This window comes from Cyclopterus lumpus, chromosome 9 (genome assembly GCF_009769545.1).
Source record: "Cyclopterus lumpus isolate fCycLum1 chromosome 9, fCycLum1.pri, whole genome shotgun sequence".
Lineage (NCBI taxonomy): Eukaryota > Metazoa > Chordata > Actinopteri > Perciformes > Cyclopteridae > Cyclopterus > Cyclopterus lumpus.
In genome coordinates, this window is record NC_046974.1 from 1,852,501 (window position 1) to 1,872,500 (window position 20,000).

Sequence of the window (20,000 nt, forward strand, 5' to 3'; positions counted from 1 at the left end):
TCCACACTGAACTTCCCAGAATTCTCAGCAACACGCCTTCCGAGTGTGAAGTTGATCAGATGAACGGTTGTCGAGAAAATCAAAGGATGCACAGAAACGTTTAACGTCAGTAATCCTAGATTGTTAATTAATGGTGTCATCTTGAATCCGTCCGAGTACAAAGGTTCACGGAGAGGCAGCCAGTCATGTCAGCCGTGACATAACGTGTGTTCGTCCCCGTCTGCAGATCAAAGACCTTCGATCACTCTCTGCTGACTCAAGTCCAGACGGACCCGGACTCCAAGATAGAGAGGAAGAAGTCTCACTACAGCCAGGTGAGGGTTCTAGTACCACTAGTGACATCACAGCATCACTAGTGACATCACAGCATCACTAGTGACATCACAGCATCACCGGTGACATCATTTCTGATGGGATGTGTTACTTAGGGGTGTAACGGGACACACAGTCCACCGTTAAGGAGTTATTTTTCGTTTTTTGAGTCACAGTTCAGTTTTGTTTTAACAGGGAAAACAAAGAAAAATAAATTTAATTACTTGGTTTGTTCACAGTTGAGGTGCTCAAATCCTGGCATATCGCATAGACTGTAGATAAGAATGAAACTCATTATGAGGCATCGAGTTCAGCAATTTCGGCTTTGCCATCTTAGCTTTTTGCAACTGATAAACGGAAGTGAACATATTTTGACTGAGTCGCCCCCTGGTGGTCAGGAGAGAGAATGCAGCTTTAACACATGAAGTATAGACTTCTATACAACCAGAGGAGTCGCCCCCTGGTGGTTAGGAGAGAGAATGCAGCTTTAACACATGAAGCATAGACTTCTATACAACCAGAGGAGTCGCCCCCTGGTGGTCAGGAGAGAGAATGCAGCTTTAACACATGAAGTATAGACTTCTATACAACCAGAGGAGTCGCCCCCTGGTGGTCAGGAGAGAGAATGCAGCTTTAACACATGAAGTATAGACTTCTATACAACCAGAGGAGTCGCCCCCTGGTGGTTAGGAGAGAGAATGCAGCTTTAACACATGAAGCATAGACTTCTATACAACCAGAGGAGTCGCCCCCTGGTGGTCAGGAGAGAGAATGCAGCTTTAACACATGAAGTATAGACTTCTATACAACCAGAGGAGTCGCCCCCTGGTGGTTAGGAGAGAGTATGCAGCTTTAACACATGAAGCATAGACTTCTATACAACCAGAGGAGTCGCCCCCTGGTGGTCAGGAGAGAGAATGCAGCTTTAACACATGACGCATAGACTTCTATACAACCAGAGGAGTCGCCCCCTGGTGGTCAGGAGAGAGAATGCAGCTTTAACACATGAAGCATAGACTTCTATACAATCAGAGGAGTCGCCCCCTGGTGGTCAGGAGAGAGAATGCAGCTTTAACACATGAAGTAAGACTTCTATACAACCAGAGGAGTCGCCCCCTGGTGGTCAGGAGAGAGAATGCACCTTTAACACATGAAGATAGACTTCTATACAACCAGAGGAGTCGCCCCCTGGTGGTCAGGAGAGAGAATGCAGCTTTAACACATGAAGTAAGACTTCTATACAACCAGAGGAGTCGCCCCCTGGTGGTCAGGAGAGAGAATGCAGCTTTAATACATGAAGATAGACTTCTATACAACCAGAGGAGTCGTTATGAATGTTATATGAGTTATATAAGTGTAAATAAATGTTACCGAGTTAAACAATTAGCTCGCTTTAGCTCTGCAGAAGCTGAAAGCAACGCTCCAGAATGTACCAAACGGTTCAATATTCACATTGTGCAAGCATCACTCTGCATTATGTATTGTGTTTGTGTGTGTGTGTGTGTGTGTGTGTGTGTGTGTGTGTGTGTGTGTGTGTGTGTGTGTGTGTGTGTGTTTCAGCTTTCGAAGAGCAACTGTCAGTACCATAAACTATTCAAGGAGATCAGCAAAGAGGAACAGCTCAGACAGAGTAAGTCATTAATGATCACAACTAGAGAAGATGTAAAGGGCGAGTTCACCAGCTCAGGAACGTACACACACGCTGCATGGACAACTACATAGTTTCTGGTGTCGTAACAAAGAGTTCCTAAAGCCATTTGATTGTGATGCTTCAATGGATTATGAGACCGTGGTTCCTGGACCCAGACAAGCCAAGACCACAACCCCCCTCAGCGAGACTCACAGACTTTACTGTTGTTTCGCCTCTTTGTTGTTTCTGCCTCTTGGTAGTTGCTTTCTGTCGCTCTGTAATTGTTTAGATCCTATTTTTGTCTCCCGCTTACGTAGGCATTTTGTATCTCTTTGTAGTTGTTTAGCTTATTATTGTAGTCGTGTTGTGTCTCTTTGTAGTTGTTTTGTGTGTCTGTGGTTGTTTCGTGACTCTTTGTAGTTGTTTTGTGTCTCTTTGTAGTTGTTTTGTGTGTCTGTGGTTGTTTCGTGACTCTTTGTAGTTGTTTTGTGTGTCTGTGGTTGTTTCGTGACTCTTTGTAGTTGTTTTGTGTCTCTTTGTAGTTGTTTTGCAGCTTGTTGTAGTCATGTCATGTCCTTTTGTAGTTCTGTGTCTCTTTGTAGTTGTTTTGTGTGTCTGTGGTTGTTTCGTGACTCTTTGTAGTTGTTTTGTGTCTCTTTGTAGTTGTTTTGCAGCTTGTTGTAGTCATGTCATGTCCCTTTGTAGTTCTGTGTCTCTTTGTAGTTGTTTTGTGTCTCTTTGTAGTTGTTTTGCAGCTTGTTGTAGTCATGTCATGTCCCTTTGTAGTTCTGTGTCTCTTTGTAGTCAAAAACAGACTTGTTGGATCTGTGTGTGTTCACGTTCCCATCCTTCACCTGTGTGTCAGGTTACACCTGTGCTCTGCAGAAAGACATCCTCTACCAGGGCCGGATGTTCGTCTCTGACCACTGGATCTGCTTCCACTCCAAGGTGTTTGGAAAAGACACAAAGGTACCGTGAACTGGGACGGAGATCACGCTACTGTTTTCTTTGATCTCAAACATGCCGGGGACAAAAGGCCCAAAGCTTTGATGAGAGATGTTTGGCCTAAAGGATCAACGTTCACCTGAAGATGAGAAGAAACAGAGTCCATTGAGAGAGTCCTGGCCAACACCGTTTACACAATATGCATATTAACACAATACTTATATACATATATAACGGCGTCTATGACAGCGTGAGCGCTACCTCCCCCAGGATGAGTGATTCGGTCCCAACAGAGAGTAAAAGTAGTCCCTCTCGGCTCAGCTGTTCATCCTGAGGTTTGTCCGTCCCAGATCGCCATCCCCGTGATGTCCGTCACGCACATCAAGAAGACCAAGACCGCCATCCTGCTGCCGAACGCTCTGGTGATCGCCACTGCCAACGACAGGGTGAGGACCCCCCCATCATTTTATTGGTTTGGTCTGCTTTGGGTGGATGATCAGATAACGTGAAGAACCCGTGAACCCTTTGTGTGTCTGGTTGCAGTACGTCTTCGTGTCCTTCATGTCCAGAGACAACACCTACAAGTTCCTGATGTCCATCAGTCTCCACCTGGAGGTAGGACCAAGTAGAAATACTATGAAATGCCAATTTATTTGATTATTTTCATGGCGTTTTTGATGCTGAAATAAAGTTCTTTGACCTTTTCCGTCCCGTCAAACTCAGAGACACGAGATGACGGAGCTCCTCTGTTTCCTAAATGTCTACGTTGTGTGTGTCTTCTGTATCCACTGACAGTCACACTTCAGTCATTGTGCGTTGAAGTGGTCGATACAGATTCATTCAATTTAAACTAGATTTTAACCCCTAAAATCCAGAATTTAATTGACCCTGATAGCTTTTATGTTCTTAAATTCTCTTAAAGTCATTTTGTATGTTTCTGAGTTGTCAAATAATAAATCTATCTATAGTTTAAAAAGCCAACATGTGGAGAATAATTACTCGCAGAGTTTAATCCCAAAAAGAGAAAATGTGTTTTAAAATGTCGGAATGAAAAGCAGGAAAAGAAATGCTGCACATCTGATTTAATTCATACTTTTGAATATCTCTATGTGATTGAATATCACGTGCATGCTTTCAGGAGAAGAGTCCGTGCAGCAGCCCCGTTCTGTCCTCAGCCCCAAACAGCTTCAGAGGTCAAAGGTCACCCCTGACGCCTCGCTTCCCTCGGGTAGGTCAGGCGACAAACCTCACGGACCGCTTTGGTTCTTCCAAATGAGTTTGAACATAGTTTGTTTATTTCGACTATATTCTTTTCAACTTAGTTGTAAAATGCGAACAAAACACTTGATTTATTGAGAAATGTATATAAAGAATATGGCCATAAAACTTTTCAATAATACTGAAGAAAAACTAATTCTATGAGAAAAACTTGTGTAAAAAACATAATGTGCCATATATATATATATATATATATATATATATATATATATATAATATATATATATATATATATATATATATATATATATATATTTGTTCTTCATAATTGTGCAGGTCTTTTTGTTCTATGCGTTCTGGTCAGTCTTCTCTCAGACTTCCTGTTCCTGCAGAGCTTTCCGGGTGCGTTCTGCGACCTGGACGTGGCCGTGATGCCGAGGAGGCGGGACCTGGAGGAGAGCAGCAGCTCGGACTCCCAGACCCCCGACGACGACAAGATGGAGGGTACATCGACCAATCAGAGGCAGCACGGCAGATCACATGATTAGAGCGTTGTTTGTTTACTAAAGTAGCAGAAACAGACGAACCGACAAACTTAAGAATAAAATAAAGCAGTAAAATGGAGGTTGAGGAGCATCGAGACTCATTCCAGCTGGTTTAAGCTGCAGAGAAGCGATGAACAGTAGAGGGATGTAAGGGAACACCTGGTGTCTTGTTACCTGGTGGAGTCCACTTACCAGCTGTGCACCAGTGACACCAGCACAAAGTGTCCGGAGGACTGGTTCTGAGTTTCCCAGTGAATGTTCACTTCCTGTGCCTCCTCAGAGTTCCCTGCTCCTCCACTTCTGCACACGTTGAAGCAGCCGGACGGTGCAGCGCCGCCCGGACATCCGGACCTTCAGCATAAAGGGAAGAACCAGCACCAGAAGCAGAACCAGAACCAGCACCAGAACCAGAACCTGCACCAGAACCAAGACAACAAGCAGCAGGACAAACGCCACGCTGGTACGAACGTCGTCCCGTCTGTAAAACAGACTTTATACCTTTTTTATCCAACACTGAATTCAATTTTTACTTCCTTTCGAACATTAATCACAAGTCATATCAATCAACAACGACCCGATCGAGAATGTGGAAGCAAGAAAAGGAAACCAACAACAACAACAACAACAACATCAACATCTTTTTAAACTTACATTTCTCCGGTCCCTTCCACAAAATCACCCCACAGAGTGATGTGCACGTACTTTGATGATATGATCAGATTTCAAGAAGACACCGCGTTGTTTCTCATTATATTTTTTTAGTTTGACCTGTTTTAAAGTTTAATGTATTAATTTCTACACCTCCAAAAGTGTCGTCTGTGAATAAGATCAGAACAGAACAAACTCTTAAGGATCTAAAGCGGAGCCCTGTGGGACACCACGAGTAACATCCGGATGTTTTTTAATGAGCTTTCTGTACAAATTGTTTGCCAGTTTTATCCATTAGTCCAAACAGTCTTATATTTCATGATCACAGTCATTTTGTTTTTATAATTAAGTACATTTTACTCTTGTTGCTAATATGAAGAAAGATGTGTATTTATCCCGAGAGAAATACAACAAAATATAAGCAATACAAAATATAATTTTCAAATGTATCTTAGCAACAAATTGGTGACTTTTTTAAAACAAAATGTTATTTTTTATTTACCTCTGTTTCTAGGCTCAGAGCTGATAATTGACGGACGGACTCTGACAGTAGTTTCTCTCAACACTCTGCTGTTTGTCTACCTGTTACTGTGAGTTCACCGACATTCATTCATTCATTCATTCATTCATTCATTCTGCCATTCTGCCATTCTGCCATTTATGCATTAATTTTGTCATTCATTCATTGTATTTTCACTCATTTGTGTGAAGATCAATAGATTTATTCATTCCAGTGATTCATCATGTATTCATTCATCTTCACTCATTCATATAACGATGTATTCATTCATTCATTAATTTATTCGTGAAACTATTCATTAAACATTGATCTCTAATTCAGCTTTTAATTGATATCATAATGCATTTATTAACAAACTCTTCATTCATGTATTGACTTCATTAAGTTTTACTATTTACATTTACTCAGTTCATCAGTTCATCAGTTCCTTCTTCATTGATCGATAGTGTGTGTGTGTCCGTGTGTGTGTGTCCGTGTGTGTGTGTGTGTGTGTCCATGTGTGTGTGTCCATGTGTGTGTGTGTGTGTCCGTGTGTGTGTGTGTGTCCATGTGTGTGTGTGTGTCCGTGTGTATGTGTGTGTGTGTCCATGTGTGTGTCCGTGTGTATGTGTGTGTGTCCGTGTGTGTGTGTGTCCATGTGTGTGTGTGTGTGTCCATGTGTGTGTGTGTCCATGTGTGTGTGTCCATGTGTGTGTGTGTGTGTCCATGTGTGTGTGTGTCCATGTGTGTGTGTCCGTGTGTGTGTGTGTGTGTCCATGTGTGTGTGTCCGTGTGTGTGTGTGTGTCCATGTGTGTGTGTCCATGTGTGTGTCCATGTGTGTGTGTGTCCATGTGTGTGTGTGTGTCCATGTGTGTGTGTCCGTGTGTGTGTGTGTGTGTGTCCATGTGTGTGTGTGTGTGTGTCCATGTGTGTGTGTCCGTGTGTGTGTGTGTGTGTGTCCATGTGTGTGTGTGTGTGTCCTTGTGTGTGTCCATGTGTGTGTGTGTGTGTGTCCATGTGTGTGTGTCCTCAGAGTGTGTGTCCTGGTCCTGTCTTCCTGTTACTTGGCCTTTAAGATCGTCTCATTGGAGCAGAGGCTGACGACACTCGGCTCCGTCGCCGACTTCCCCGACCAGGAGTGAGTTCACGGGGAAAACACACAAAAATAAAATATGGGAAAAAATACAATTATTCATAAATTTTATTCATTGAAACACGTCAGCTGACTTTTAAATCATCACAACTTTAAAAGTAGAATTCCCAAATCGGACAAAAGTGTCACGAAGAGAAGGTGAGAAGTGTCCGTCAACAGGAACATATTCATAGTTGGCCTATATATATATATATATATATATATATATATATAATATATATATATATATATATATATATATATATATATATATATAATATAATATAAAATTATTAAATATTGTTTATATTAAATATAAATAATATGTATTTATATATATATAGTTGTATATATATACACAACTATATATTTATATATATATATAATAATATAAAATTATTAAATATTATTTATATTAAATATAAATAATATTTATTTATATATAGTTGTGTGTGTATATATATATATATATATATATAGTTGTATATATATATAGTATATATGTATATAAATAACACAATAAATATTATTCCGCACCGCATACTGTGAAATGAACATAGTCACCGTGACGACCCCCTCTGGGGAACATCAACAGTATTTTAAATCAGATCGTGGTGAAATACAAGATTATATGATTTTGCTCTTCTTTTATTTTGAAATATTTGCGTCCTCCATTGTTTGTCCTTCGGTTGCCTAGAAACGACTTCCTGCGGGGGAGCGGCGTGAACGCGGAGCTGTTCTCCGAACTGCTGACCATCAACCTGATGAAGCTGGAGAAGGTCAGCTTCCATTCAAAAACACCTGAACTGGTTCCCATCGACATCCCCAAATACCCACAATCCTGTTGGTCTATTCCAGTGGTTCCTCAAATAGGGGTACGTGTCCCCCCTGGGGGGGTTGTAAGGCACTCCAGGGGGTACACAAGATTTAAAAAGATACATTTAAAATTAGCATCCATTCAAAAATCCTTTAAAAAAAGAGTTATTTAATAAATAAAAATAATATATTAAATCCGACACTGTGTTACTTTTTTAGGTTAGGTGGTACTGAAAAAAGGTTCCGAACCGCTGGTTGAGTTTTAGTTTTGGAAAAGTCTCTTTTCATAATTAGAAAGTAGAGGAATGACGCGGAACGTGTTCCACCATGCAGCCAAAGAACCCTTCAGTCCCTGAATAAACCGGGTGGGTTCCCTTCCATCACGTGTCAGGGAACCGGATGAAACCGGATGAAACCGGATGAAACCGGATGAAACCGGACGCTCTGCGGTGGCAATCAAACATTTATAGCCGCCGATCCGTAAGGAGAGCGCCACAGAATCGAGCTGACAAGTCCGCTTCCAGAGCCACTGAAGCTGGCTGCAAATATCATAGTTTTCAAAATAAGAGGGGGGGGGGGGGGGGGGGGGGAGTGTGAGGGCCACCTGGTGGACAGGTGAAGAAGTTTCTCTGTGACCCTCTGACCTGTGGAAATATTAGAAATAAGCCCCGCTGGACCGAGACAAATAATAAGTGAGATGGAGCTTTTAAAAATGTTTTATTCATGTCAATCTAATCGCTGTGTGTTATGTACAGATGTGGAGTTGGCTGGGGTTAGCTTAGCTTAGCATTAAGTGCAAAAACACACCTGGATCGCCATTTGTTTACTATGCACAACGACTGACATGGAAATATAAATAATTATTGGACCTAATCGTCACAGTGAGGTTGCCAGGTTTGGAAAAGCTGCGTCTACATTTAGATCGTTTTTATTTCATTATTATTTATTTAATCTTGTTGTCTTTACTTAACTTTCTACATCTTTTTTTTTACGCTGATGATGTTTTTGTGTTATATTTCAAATCTAGAAATAAAATGTCCTCCATGTCAGTGTATACGTACAATGTTGTCCCTAAAACCAAAGAGCTAGGCTAGCAGTTTCCCCCTGCTTCCAGTCTTTATGCTAAGCTAGGCTATTTGCCTCCCAGCTGCAGTGCTGGGAGTTCAACCAGATTACAGGAGCCTGAACGTTACATAATGACCAATAGAAACATATATTTAAAAAATATATATATATATATTATATAAATGTGCATTTCTGAATTTTATTATTATTACTTATTAATACGTCTGATTATAGACAATAGTTTTTAGTAGTTATATACATTTTATTTAGCTCTAATTTTACTTTTCTTACAGTTGCACCACCATAAATTTATTCAGCGTTGTATTTTATTAATATATTTATTTTTCTAAACTTTATTTGATGTGACTTCATCTTCATTTTCATCTTGTTATCGTATCGTCGATCATTTGTAAAGCACTTTGAATTTCATTTGATTTATTTTAAAGGTGAAGGATGAATACAACTTGACTGAATGATTGATTGGTTGATTGATTGATTGATTGATTGGTTGATTGATTGATTGGTTGATTGGTTGATTGATTGATTGATTGATTGATTGATTGGTTGATTGATTGACTGGTTGGTTGATTGATTGATTGACTGGTTGATTGGTTGATTGATTGGTTGATTGATTGGTTGATTGACTGGTTGATTGATTGATTGATTGATTGACTGGTTGATTGATTGATTGATTGATTGATTGATTGAATGGTTGATTTATTGATTGACTGGTTGATTGATTGATTGACTGGTTGATTGATTGGTTGATTTATTGATTGACTGGTTGATTGATTGATTGATTGATTGATTGAATGGTTGATTTATTGATTGACTGGTTGATTGATTGATTGACTGGTTGATTGATTGGTTGATTTATTGATTGACTGGTTGATTGATTGATTGACTGGTTGATTGATTGGTTGATTGATTGATTTATTGGTTGATTGATTGATTGATTGATTGACTGGTTGGTTGATTGGTTGATTGGTTGATTGGTTGATGGATTGATTGACTGGTTGATTGGTTGATTGATTGATTGACTGGTTGGTTGATTGGTTGATTGGTTGATGGATTGATTGACTGGTTGATTGGTTGATTGATTGGTTGATTGACTGGTTGATTGATTGGTTGATTGATTGATTGGTTGATTGACTGGTTGATTGACTGGTGGATTGATTGGTTGATTGGTTGGTTGATTGGTTGATTGGTTGATTGGTTGATTGGTTGGTTGATTGACTGGTTGATTGGTTGATTGGTTGATTGGTTGATTGACTGGTTGATTGACTGGTGGATTGATTGGTTGATTGGTTGGTTGATTGGTTGATTGGTTGATTGGTTGATTGGTTGGTTGGTTGATTGGTTGGTTGATTGACTGGTTGACGTCACAGAGCAGCGGTGACACTAACACACACCATCTCTCCTTTCAGGTGCAGAAGAACCTGCAGAGGCTGCTGGACGAAGCGACCTGAATGCACCGGAAACCAGTACAATGTTTACAGTTCTGTAAATATTCTGTGAATAATAAGTTTATTGTGGTCGTTATGTTACGAACTGACACAACTGAGATGTATTAATGCATTATAGTACAATAGCAGTATTAAATACCACTAAACAAACCCCGGCTGGGTTTATGGCAAACTTGGAAAAAGCTAAATGTTAGAATACGTTTTTTTCTTACATTTAAAAAGGTTGTTTAGAAACCAACACTTTTTTCTCCAGAGTATCCTTGAACACACCATGGGTCAGAAAGCAAATTCAATACATCCACTTTTCTGATTGGTCCACCATATTGTTACTGACGGTAAATTATATATGAGAAGGACATTTGTTAAAATGAGCATGTTTATTATCTCTATGTTGACATCACGGTGCCGTTCCTTAGTCGGCCAGCAGAGGGCGGAGTGACGCGGTGACTTTAAAGCTTCCAGTTGGTCACAGAGGTTTTCAACAGACTGTTACAGAGACTAAATATATAAATTCTACACACATTTAAAGATCAGATTGTATTTTCCTCTGTCTGGGATTAAAGTTTCATTTTTCCTGTAATGTTTCCGCATTTGTTTTTTCAGAATTTATATAGCAATATAATAGATTATAAATATAGATTGAGTTCTTTATTTTAAAAAGGAGGATTGTCAAAGTAATACTATGAACCAGGTTGTTTATGTACTTAATAAAGTACTTTGAATCAGATTGTTTATGTACTTAATAAAGTAATACTATGAATCAGGTTTACGTAGTTTAGTGAAAGCAGAGTCGGGTTCTCTAAACACCGCGGTGGTCGTTTCCTAACTCCTCATGACCTCTCCTTCCCATCTTTCCTTGACCCCGTGATGTTTCCCACAGAGGTCAAGGCCTGAAGCATTCACTGTAATAATGAACTGAGGTGTTACACAGAAGACCTTCAAAGTCCTCCTCTTAGGGAGGAAAAGCATCATCGGGTGTTGGGAACAAGTCCGAATAGGCTCTTTATAGGCAATAGGCCCTTTATAATAATAATAATAATCCATTTAATTTATATAGTGCTTTTCTAGATACTCAAAGACACTTTACATTATACACACAGCTAGGGGGAACAATGCAGGGTTAAGTGTCTTGCTCAAGGACACATCGACTAGGGCGGGGATTGAACTGCCAACCTCTTGATTGAAAGACGGGCATGCTAACCACTGACCCATAGTCGCCCCAATAGGCTATTTATAGGATATAGGCCCCCATGCCATTGCAAGGTAAACACAGGTGTAAAATAATATTCCATTGAGGTCCACATGGCTGCTGTGAACAGGGCCTATTGGAGCCTTTTGAGACTGTGGTCCAATCCCAATCTCCACCCTCACAGACTGGTTCTGTCCCACTGTCTCTCACAGACATGTTGAAACCCTTCACGTAAGTCCGCATTTCTGAAAACGTTGCCCAAGGGAATTACCCACAATTCATAGCAATGTGACGTTAAATGGTGGAAAAATCTAAAAGATTACCTCTTAAGGTCTTTTCCGAACCACTTTTCCTTGACCTGTGTGGAAAACGTTGAAGATGTGAAGGAGAGGGGTTAGGAAGAGACAACGCTTTCCCTAAACTTCGTAACTACAACGAAGAAGGACTACAAAAAGCTCAACTGAAACAGGCATTTTTAAATGATTGTTTTAAGAGAAGACAGTGAAAGAGTGTCACACTATCCCAGTAAAGTCACTTAAACCAGTGACATCGTGATGATGTGTTGCTTCCAACTCACAAACTTTTTAACTTTTTATTTAAACTGGTTAAACTGGTTCCTGTTGTTCTTTCTCCTTATATTAATTGTTCAGTCTCTGGCTTCAGCATCAAATAATCTGTCAAAGAAAGCAGCGGTTGTTTCCTATGCAAACGATGCTGCACACACGCACATGCACACGCACACACGCACATGCACACACACACGCACACACGCACACACCTCCCTCTCTGTGTGTGAGACGCACACAGAGAGGAGCCTCTGTGCGAATGTCTCAGTGTCACCATGTGATGACAAATCTCTTTGTTTTATGATGCAACCACACACGCAGACATACACAGACACACACAGACACACACACGCAGACACACACAGACACACACAGACACACACACACACACACGCACACAGACACGCACACAGACACACTAAGTTGTTTAACGGTTATATTGCTGATGGTTTTATGTGCTACTCTTTGTTGATATTTCTGCAGCTTTTGGAAGATTGTTTGTAGTTCGGCTGTCAGTCCGAGCATGCGCAGTGGGTTCACTGGATGTACAGACACGTGCTCATGTGATCTAAACTTTGAGGTAAATCCTCTGTCCCTCTCTCCTCTTTACGAGTCCTCCCTGTCTCTTCCTCTTCTTTTCTCTCGATGCGCCAGGACGCGTGCCAAAGGTTTTGGTGCGTAATGGACACCGAGCCATCCCCCTCCTCCTCCCCCTCCTCCTCCTCTCCACCGTGTTCCCGACATGCTGGGATGTCTCGAGAGTCGAGAGGAAGGAGGAGAGAGAGAGAGAAAGAGAGAGAGAGAGAGAGAGAGAGAGAGAGGGATGACAATACACCGTTTGAGTCTCCACTGAGGGGCCGGCCCGCTCGCCAACTCGTGGCTGGATGGACAGATGGACCCATAGAGAGGGAGAGTTGTCCTTTACGTCCGGAGGAGTGAAGGACTGTTTGTGTGTAACTCGAGTACCTGAAGGTTTCCTCTCCGGTCTGGTGACCTCTTCCTCTAGATGCTGCGGCGCTGCTGCTCGGACTTCCCCGCAGGTTCTATTTGGAGCAGGTGTTCATAGCCCGGTAACCGTCAGCCTCTCCCGGTGCATCAGTGACTCTCTCCGCGCGCGGACATGTCGGGACCGAAACCGTCGTTGAAGAGCGGCGGCTCCCCGCAGAGCCGCTTCCAGGTGGACGTGGTGACGGAAGCGGCCCCCGCCGACGGCTCCAAGCCGCCCGAGGAGTCCAAGAGCCGGCTCCGGGTGGTGGGGTTCCTGGACTCCGTGGCGCTGGGCAGCGCCATGGACATCGGCCTGCCGCCGGACGTCTCCCACGACCCGGACGCGGCGAGGAGCGACTCGGTCAGCCTCCACTCGACGGGCACGGGACACACGCACATCTCCGACAGCCACTCCAACACCTACTACATGAGGACCTTCGGACACAACACCATCGACGCGGTGCCCAACATCGACTTCTACCGGCACACCGCCGCGACTCTCGGGGAGAAGCTCATCCGGCCGTCGCTGTCGGAGCTGCACGATGAACTCGACAAAGTAAAACCGTCATAACCAAATATGTTTTCATCACTAAAGATAACTTCAGTTCTCAGACTTTAACTAAACCTTTAACTCTGATATGTGAACCACGTGAAAGAAGAATGTTGAACCTGGATTCAGCCAAAGTTTTATGTTCTGGAAATGAGCACATAAGTGAAGGCCTCATTTGCATATTTAAACATAATATTTCAGAAAACTTGATCAAAAATGAATTATCTTTAATTAATCAACTAAGGGAAGTTTCATGTTGTTGTTATTATTAGTTCTTTTTCACCTTTAAAACAAATCATTGCAAGTAAAAGTCCTGCGATCAACATTTGTATTTTTATTAGTAGTAAGTCAATATTTTAGTTTGATAAGTTCCTAAAGTTCATTTAAAAAGTCATTAAATAGCTCAAACACCTCCAGAAAGATGATGGTGCATGTGATGTAATATCGTGCAAATTCTCTCTTTTGTCGTTTAATTTCATTCATTTAAAGACGCGTACACAATCTGAAAAGAAGACATTCCCTTCACTTCCCTCCGTGGGGTCAGTGACATCACTGGAGGCCTGACCCCAACACACACACACACACACACACACACACACACACAATGCTGCCTCTCATGACCTCGCCACGCGCCCACTCCTCAGATGGAGGTAGCCATAACACAGACCTCATTGTGCATTGATTACACAGCATAAAAGTATTGTTGCAGCCGGACGTTAGACTCTGTGTACATATACATAGTATACATAATATACATAGTATACATATACATAGTATACATTAAACATGAGTGAGTGTGTTCCTATGTGTGCGTCGTACTCTACTGCAGTGTCATGGTCACGCGTGAGCTTCTCTTCACTCAAAGCAACATTATTGTGGTTTATGAAAATGAGATTAATAAATAGTTCGACGGCGGTGGACTAGAGGTGAAACCGGGTTTCCGAGGTTCAGGTGCTGATGAAGGTTTTTAGTCCTTCATCAGCACCTGGTCACCTCACAAGTCGCCACAGAAGTTATACGTCTATTCAAGCTTGTTAATGCATACATTTGATTCATAATCACTTTCTTTTTTCTTTTTAAACAACAAAATAGAACAAATCCATCTCACATCATTGACATATATACGGTCCAACTAAACAACATAGACTTTCTTGGAATGTTAACCTTGACAAAGAAAATAAATAAATACAATTCAAATAAAATAATAAAATTGGTGCTCAAACGTACAATATATATACATATATATATATATATATATATATATATATATATATATTTTTATATATATACAAACATTAAAGAATGACTGGTTTCAGCTGTGGGGCATTTTCTCTGCTACTCACCCGTCTGTGTCTTTGTCTTTCCCTGGCTTCCCCTCTTGGCTGTGATTGGTCGTCAGGATCCGTTTGAGGACGGTCTGGCCAATGGAGAGGAGCCGTCGGCGGCTGAGGAGGCGGCGGTGGCCCTGGCGGCGAAGGAGGCGAAAGGAGGAACCATCAAGTTCGGTTGGGTCAAAGGAGTCTTGGTGAGTGTTCTGCTCAAGAATATTCCTCTTATAATGGGATCTCATCAAATACACATTTCATGTGTGTGTGTGTGTGTGTGTGTGTGTGTGTGCGTGTGTGTGTGTGTGTGTGTGTGTGTGTGTGTGTGTGCGTGTTGCAGATCCGCTGCATGCTGAACATCTGGGGTGTGATGCTCTTCATCAGAATGTCCTGGATCGTTGGACAGGCTGGAATCGGTTGGTACAAATGAGACTTTCGGGGGTTTTCTTCCTGCAGCTCAGCCAATGAGAGTGCACCTTTTCTCAGTAGATGTATAAAGGATACAAAACCAACACGTTTTAATATCTTCTTTTCTAATATATCTTCTGTTTTGTCCCATAGAGCTCCATTAACAACAAATCAATGAAAAGTAGTCCCAGATAAATGCACTATTTCCTCCTTTTTGAGCAATGATTGATAAAAACAACATAAGTAGCTGTTTTTAGAAAAATATTGATGGAATTTGTGAAGTGTTTGTAAAGATTTACGGGACAGGAAGTCAGAGACAGGATGTCAGAGACAAGAAGTCAGAGACAGGAAGTCAGAGACAGGAAGTCAGAGACAAGAAGTCAGAGACAGAAAGTCAGAGACAGGAAGTCAGAGACAGGATGTCAGAGACAAGAAGTCAGAGACAGGAAGTCAGAGACAAGAAGTCAGAGACAGGAAGTCAGAGACAGGAAGTCAGAGACAAGAAGTCAGAGACAGGATGTCAGAGACAAGAAGTCAGAGACAGGATGTCAGAGACAGGAAGTCAGAGACAGGAAGTCAGAGACAAGAAGTCAGAGACAGGAAGTCAGAGACAAAAAGTCAGAGACAGAAAGTCAGAGACAGGAAGTCAGAGACAGGAAGTCAGAGACAGAAAGTCAGAGACAGGAAGTCAGAGACAGGAAGTCAGAGACAAGAAGTCAGAGACAGAAAGTCAGAGACAGGATGTCAGAGACAAGAAGTCAGAGACAGGAAGTCAGAGACAAGAAGTCAGAGACAGAAAGTCAGAGACAGGAAGTCAGAGACAGGATGTCAGAGACAAGAAGTCAGAGACAGGATGTCAGAGACAAGAAGTCAGAGACAGGATGTCAGAGACAAGAAGTCAGAGACAGCAACCTATTTCATTGGTTGGTGGACAGCTGCTTTGAAGCCTTGAGTTTGGGATTTTGACTGTCGCCGTTAAAACTAGAGATTGAGACCATAAACTGATGTTTACAATGTTTACTGAGGGAATAAATCAAGAGAGAAGTCATTTATATAGACTTCTATACAACCAGAGGAGTCGCCCCCTGTTGGTCAGGAGAGAGAATGCAGCTTTAACACATGAAGCATAGACTTCTATACAACCAGAGGCGTCGCCCCCTGTTGGTCAGGAGAGAGAATGCAGCTTTAACACATGAAGCATAGACTTCTATACAACCAGAGGAGTCGCCCCCTGGTGGTCAGTAGAGAGAATGCAGCTTTAACACATGAAGCATAGACTTCTATACAACCAGAGGAGTCGCCCCCTGTTGGTCAGGAGAGAGAATGCAGCTTTAACACATAAAGCATAGACTTCTATACAACCAGAGGAGTTGCCCCCTGGTGGTCAGTAGAGAGAATGCAGCTTTAACACATGAAGCATAGACTTCTATACAACCAGAGGAGTCGCCCCCTGGTGGTCAGGAGAGAGAATGCAGCTTTAACACATGAAGCATATACTTCTATACAACCAGAGGAGTCGCCCCCTGGTGGTCAGGAGAGAGAATGCAGCTTTAACACATGAAGCATAGACTTCTATACAACCAGAGGAGTCGCCCCCTGGTGGTCAGGAGAGAGAATGCAGCTTTAACACATGAAGCACAGACTTCTATACAACCAGAGGAGTCGCCCCCTGGTGGTCAGGAGAGAGAATGCAGCTTTAACACATGAAGCATAGACTTCTATACAACCAGAGGAGTCGCCCCCTGGTGGTCAGGAGAGAGAATTATTGCTAGCTGAAACATTTAAGGTACATCTGTTGAACATGTTGAGCTACACGTTGTCTTCATTTGTTTTGTTTGTGTGCATCAGGACTCACCATTGCGGTCATTCTGATGGCCACTGTGGTCACCACCATCACTGGTCTGTCAACTTCTGCGATAGCAACAAACGGCTTCGTACGAGGAGGTGAGACTTCCCTTTCACTTTGAGATTTGGTTAGTTCATCAACCTGCTTTCCTGTTGTCTCCTACAACATTACAATTCAATGCAACTAAAATGCATTCTCAATAACTTGCGGAACTTGTATGTTCCTGGATTACAGTTGCAGTGGTTTACGTTGTACATTTAAAGAAAACAAAACCCAAAATACTTTACTATGTGTAGGGAACACATTTCTTGGTTAGGTTTAGTACAACATAATTGTTTGTTTGAAAATAAGTACGTTCGTTAGGATACTTAAGTGCCAGACGGAAATTACAATAAGTAAATATTTACTTTTGGTTTCACTCGGGACCAGAACAGCGGTCTCCTGTGTGAACATCCTGTGTTTGTTGGATCTATCCATCCCAACCCTCCTCCCTACTCGTATTTTAGCAAACTATGATTGGAAACAACAAAATATGAGTTCAGGAAAACCCTAATGTTTGCTTTTAAGAACCAACTTTCAGACAATCACACATATTAATGTTATCATACATTTGGTTAAACTACGGGACCACACACATATTTGTTAACGTTAGTTAACCAGCACCACACGATGCACCAATGATCAATATCACTGCGTTCCAGGAGGAGCGTACTACCTGATCTCCAGGAGCCTGGGGCCGGAGTTCGGAGGCTCCATCGGCCTCATCTTCGCCTTCGCCAACGCCGTGGCCGTGGCCATGTACGTCGTGGGCTTCGCGGAGACGGTCGTTGAGATGCTCAGCGTGAGAAACACTCAAAACGTTCGTCCGTCCCGTCTTATCGAGCAGCGGTTCTGATGCCGGTCTTGTTCCCGTTTTGGTTGCTGGTTGCAGGACGTCGACGCCCTGATGACCGATGAGCTCAACGACATTCGCATCGTCGGGACTCTGACCGTCATCCTGCTGCTGGGGATCTCTGTCGCTGGAATGGAGTGGGAAGCCAAGGTAGGTTACTGGGAATGCAAAACACATCGTGAAACTGCGAACACCCAGAATCCTCTGCTGGCATCTCAAAGACGAACACGTGATGCTCATATTTACCTTTGAGGACCCCGCAGTGGACGTCACACCAGCCTTCGATCAAGACTGAAACATCTCTACATATTTTGGACAAACACTCATGGTCCTCAGAGGATGAATCCTATGGACTCCGTTGATTCCCTGAAGTTCATAAAAGTAAAAGGCCTCCACAACTATTGGATGAGTCCCATTCAACTTGGTTCAGACATTCACGTTCCCCTCAGGATGCCTTTTTAAAACTAAAAATGGTCTCATATTTTAGTTTATGACCAAATACCTGCGGAAGGAATGACATTTCTATGAGGCTCTCGTCTAAATGTCTTACGATGAGACGATCAATTAGTGAAGATGAGCAAGGCACCTGTCGCTGAAACCGATCTATGAGAGTCACATTCAGTGATTCTAAGGAGAACAAACGCATCAGCGAGTGTTCTGGCTCGCAATGGGTTCATTGTATCTGTTGAATAGAAATCTCTCAGGGTTCCTCACTCATCTCTTCTCTGTGTGTGTTCTGTCCATCAGGCTCAGATCGTGCTCCTGGTGATCCTGCTGGCCGCCATCGCTAACTACTTCATAGGAAGCTTCATTGCAGTAGAGAGCAAAGAGCCAAAAGGATTCTTCGGCTATAGTTGTCAGTCTGCCCTCTCTTTGTGGTATCCAACCTTTTGGCTTTGACTTTAGTTTAAATTGTAACCCGTCTGTCTTTGGTCGGTCTCTCTCCTTCTACAGCTGCCATCTTTTTAGAGAACCTGGGTCCGGACTTCAGAGACGAGGAGACGTTCTTCTCGATGTTCGCCATTTTCTTTCCCGCGGCCACCGGGATCCTCGCCGGAGCCAACATCTCCGGAGACCTCGCGGTGAGCTCCACACGTTGCATTTCAGACAGTTTATTGACGATTTATTACCTGATTTCACTGTCGAAGGTCGGAACAACCTTATGAATAAGGCCTTGAACATCTAACATGAGGGAAGGGGAACAACTCCATTGGCAGTTTATTGCTATTGTAAGATTCGTGTTCAAAGCTCCGGGTCCCGTGGCCGCAGGAAATTCAGGATTTGAGTTAAAGTTTAACAATATTTAATGGCAAAGATAATACTCATGTAGCGTTCACGATCGTGGGGCCAGAAAGGAGGAACTCTCCACAGACGGAGTGCAGCTCCCAAGGAGCCACAGACCGGGGCTGTCTGGAGTCTCCAGACCAGTAGAACCATGTCTCCAGACCAGTAGAACCATGTCTCCAGACCAGTAGAACCTTGTCTCCAGACCAGTAGAACCATGTCTCCAGACCAGTAGAACCATGTCTCCAGACCAGTAGAACCATGTCCCCAGACCAGTAGAACCATGTCTCCAGACCAGTAGAACCATGTCCCCAGACCAGTAGAACCATGTCTCCCCAGAACAAATGCTCGGCTATTAGTATGGTCATGCAAATGAATTCACACCTAAAGGTTAGTTCCATTGGTCAGTTCAAAGGATGCCGCAGTTCTACTCGCTACGCCAATTAGTAAACAGGCGAGGTCAAAGCTCACTCTTCCGGTCAAGGACAGGAAGTTCCCCTTCACAATAAAACCCTATTATCCTGCCTTCCGAATAAAAGCAACACATTAGGTTTCAATCGGCATCCATTTTAACTATTGTCTAAACAATAAAACATTCATTCATTCTCATGCATCATACAGTTAATCATTACATTTGTCATTAAAACAGAATAATAAAACAGTGATCCTCTCTTAT

The 20,000-nt window shown here is 42.5% G+C and overlaps 2 protein-coding genes across 7 annotated transcripts in view; both read left to right on the top strand.

Annotated features, from left to right (window-relative positions):
- Positions 1 to 10,855, top strand: part of LOC117736524 (GRAM domain-containing protein 2B) — a 14,680-nt gene extending 3,825 nt beyond the window's left edge. For 4 of the 6 annotated variants that reach the window (XM_034541918.1, XM_034541920.1, XM_034541919.1 and 1 more), the window contains 12 exons: positions 227 to 314; positions 1,873 to 1,942; positions 2,808 to 2,911; positions 3,238 to 3,333; positions 3,431 to 3,502; positions 4,026 to 4,115; positions 4,498 to 4,609; positions 4,931 to 5,110; positions 5,813 to 5,888; positions 6,832 to 6,936; positions 7,628 to 7,709; positions 10,239 to 10,855. In XM_034541918.1, coding sequence (XP_034397809.1) covers positions 227 to 314; positions 1,873 to 1,942; positions 2,808 to 2,911; positions 3,238 to 3,333; positions 3,431 to 3,502; positions 4,026 to 4,115; positions 4,498 to 4,609; positions 4,931 to 5,110; positions 5,813 to 5,888; positions 6,832 to 6,936; positions 7,628 to 7,709; positions 10,239 to 10,280 — 1,117 coding nt within the window. In that variant the 3' untranslated portion in view covers positions 10,281 to 10,855. Of the gene's footprint in view, positions 1 to 226; positions 315 to 1,872; positions 1,943 to 2,807; positions 2,912 to 3,237; positions 3,334 to 3,430; positions 3,503 to 4,025; positions 4,116 to 4,497; positions 4,610 to 4,930; positions 5,111 to 5,812; positions 5,889 to 6,831; positions 6,937 to 7,627; positions 7,806 to 10,238 lie in introns of all 6 variants that reach the window. The other 2 variants (XM_034541916.1, XM_034541917.1) reach the window with 2 other exon arrangements.
- Positions 10,856 to 13,428: 2,573 nt separating this feature from the next.
- LOC117736109 (solute carrier family 12 member 2-like) overlaps positions 13,429 to 20,000 on the top strand; it is a 20,769-nt gene continuing 14,197 nt past the window's right edge. Inside the window, exons 1-9 of the mRNA XM_034541186.1 lie at positions 13,429 to 13,583; positions 14,475 to 14,484; positions 14,981 to 15,094; positions 15,235 to 15,310; positions 17,151 to 17,246; positions 17,850 to 17,989; positions 18,080 to 18,190; positions 18,788 to 18,896; positions 18,995 to 19,122. Of these exons, the coding sequence (XP_034397077.1) occupies positions 13,447 to 13,583; positions 14,475 to 14,484; positions 14,981 to 15,094; positions 15,235 to 15,310; positions 17,151 to 17,246; positions 17,850 to 17,989; positions 18,080 to 18,190; positions 18,788 to 18,896; positions 18,995 to 19,122 (921 nt within the window). The 5' untranslated portion in view covers positions 13,429 to 13,446. The remainder of the gene's footprint in view (positions 13,584 to 14,474; positions 14,485 to 14,980; positions 15,095 to 15,234; positions 15,311 to 17,150; positions 17,247 to 17,849; positions 17,990 to 18,079; positions 18,191 to 18,787; positions 18,897 to 18,994; positions 19,123 to 20,000) is intronic.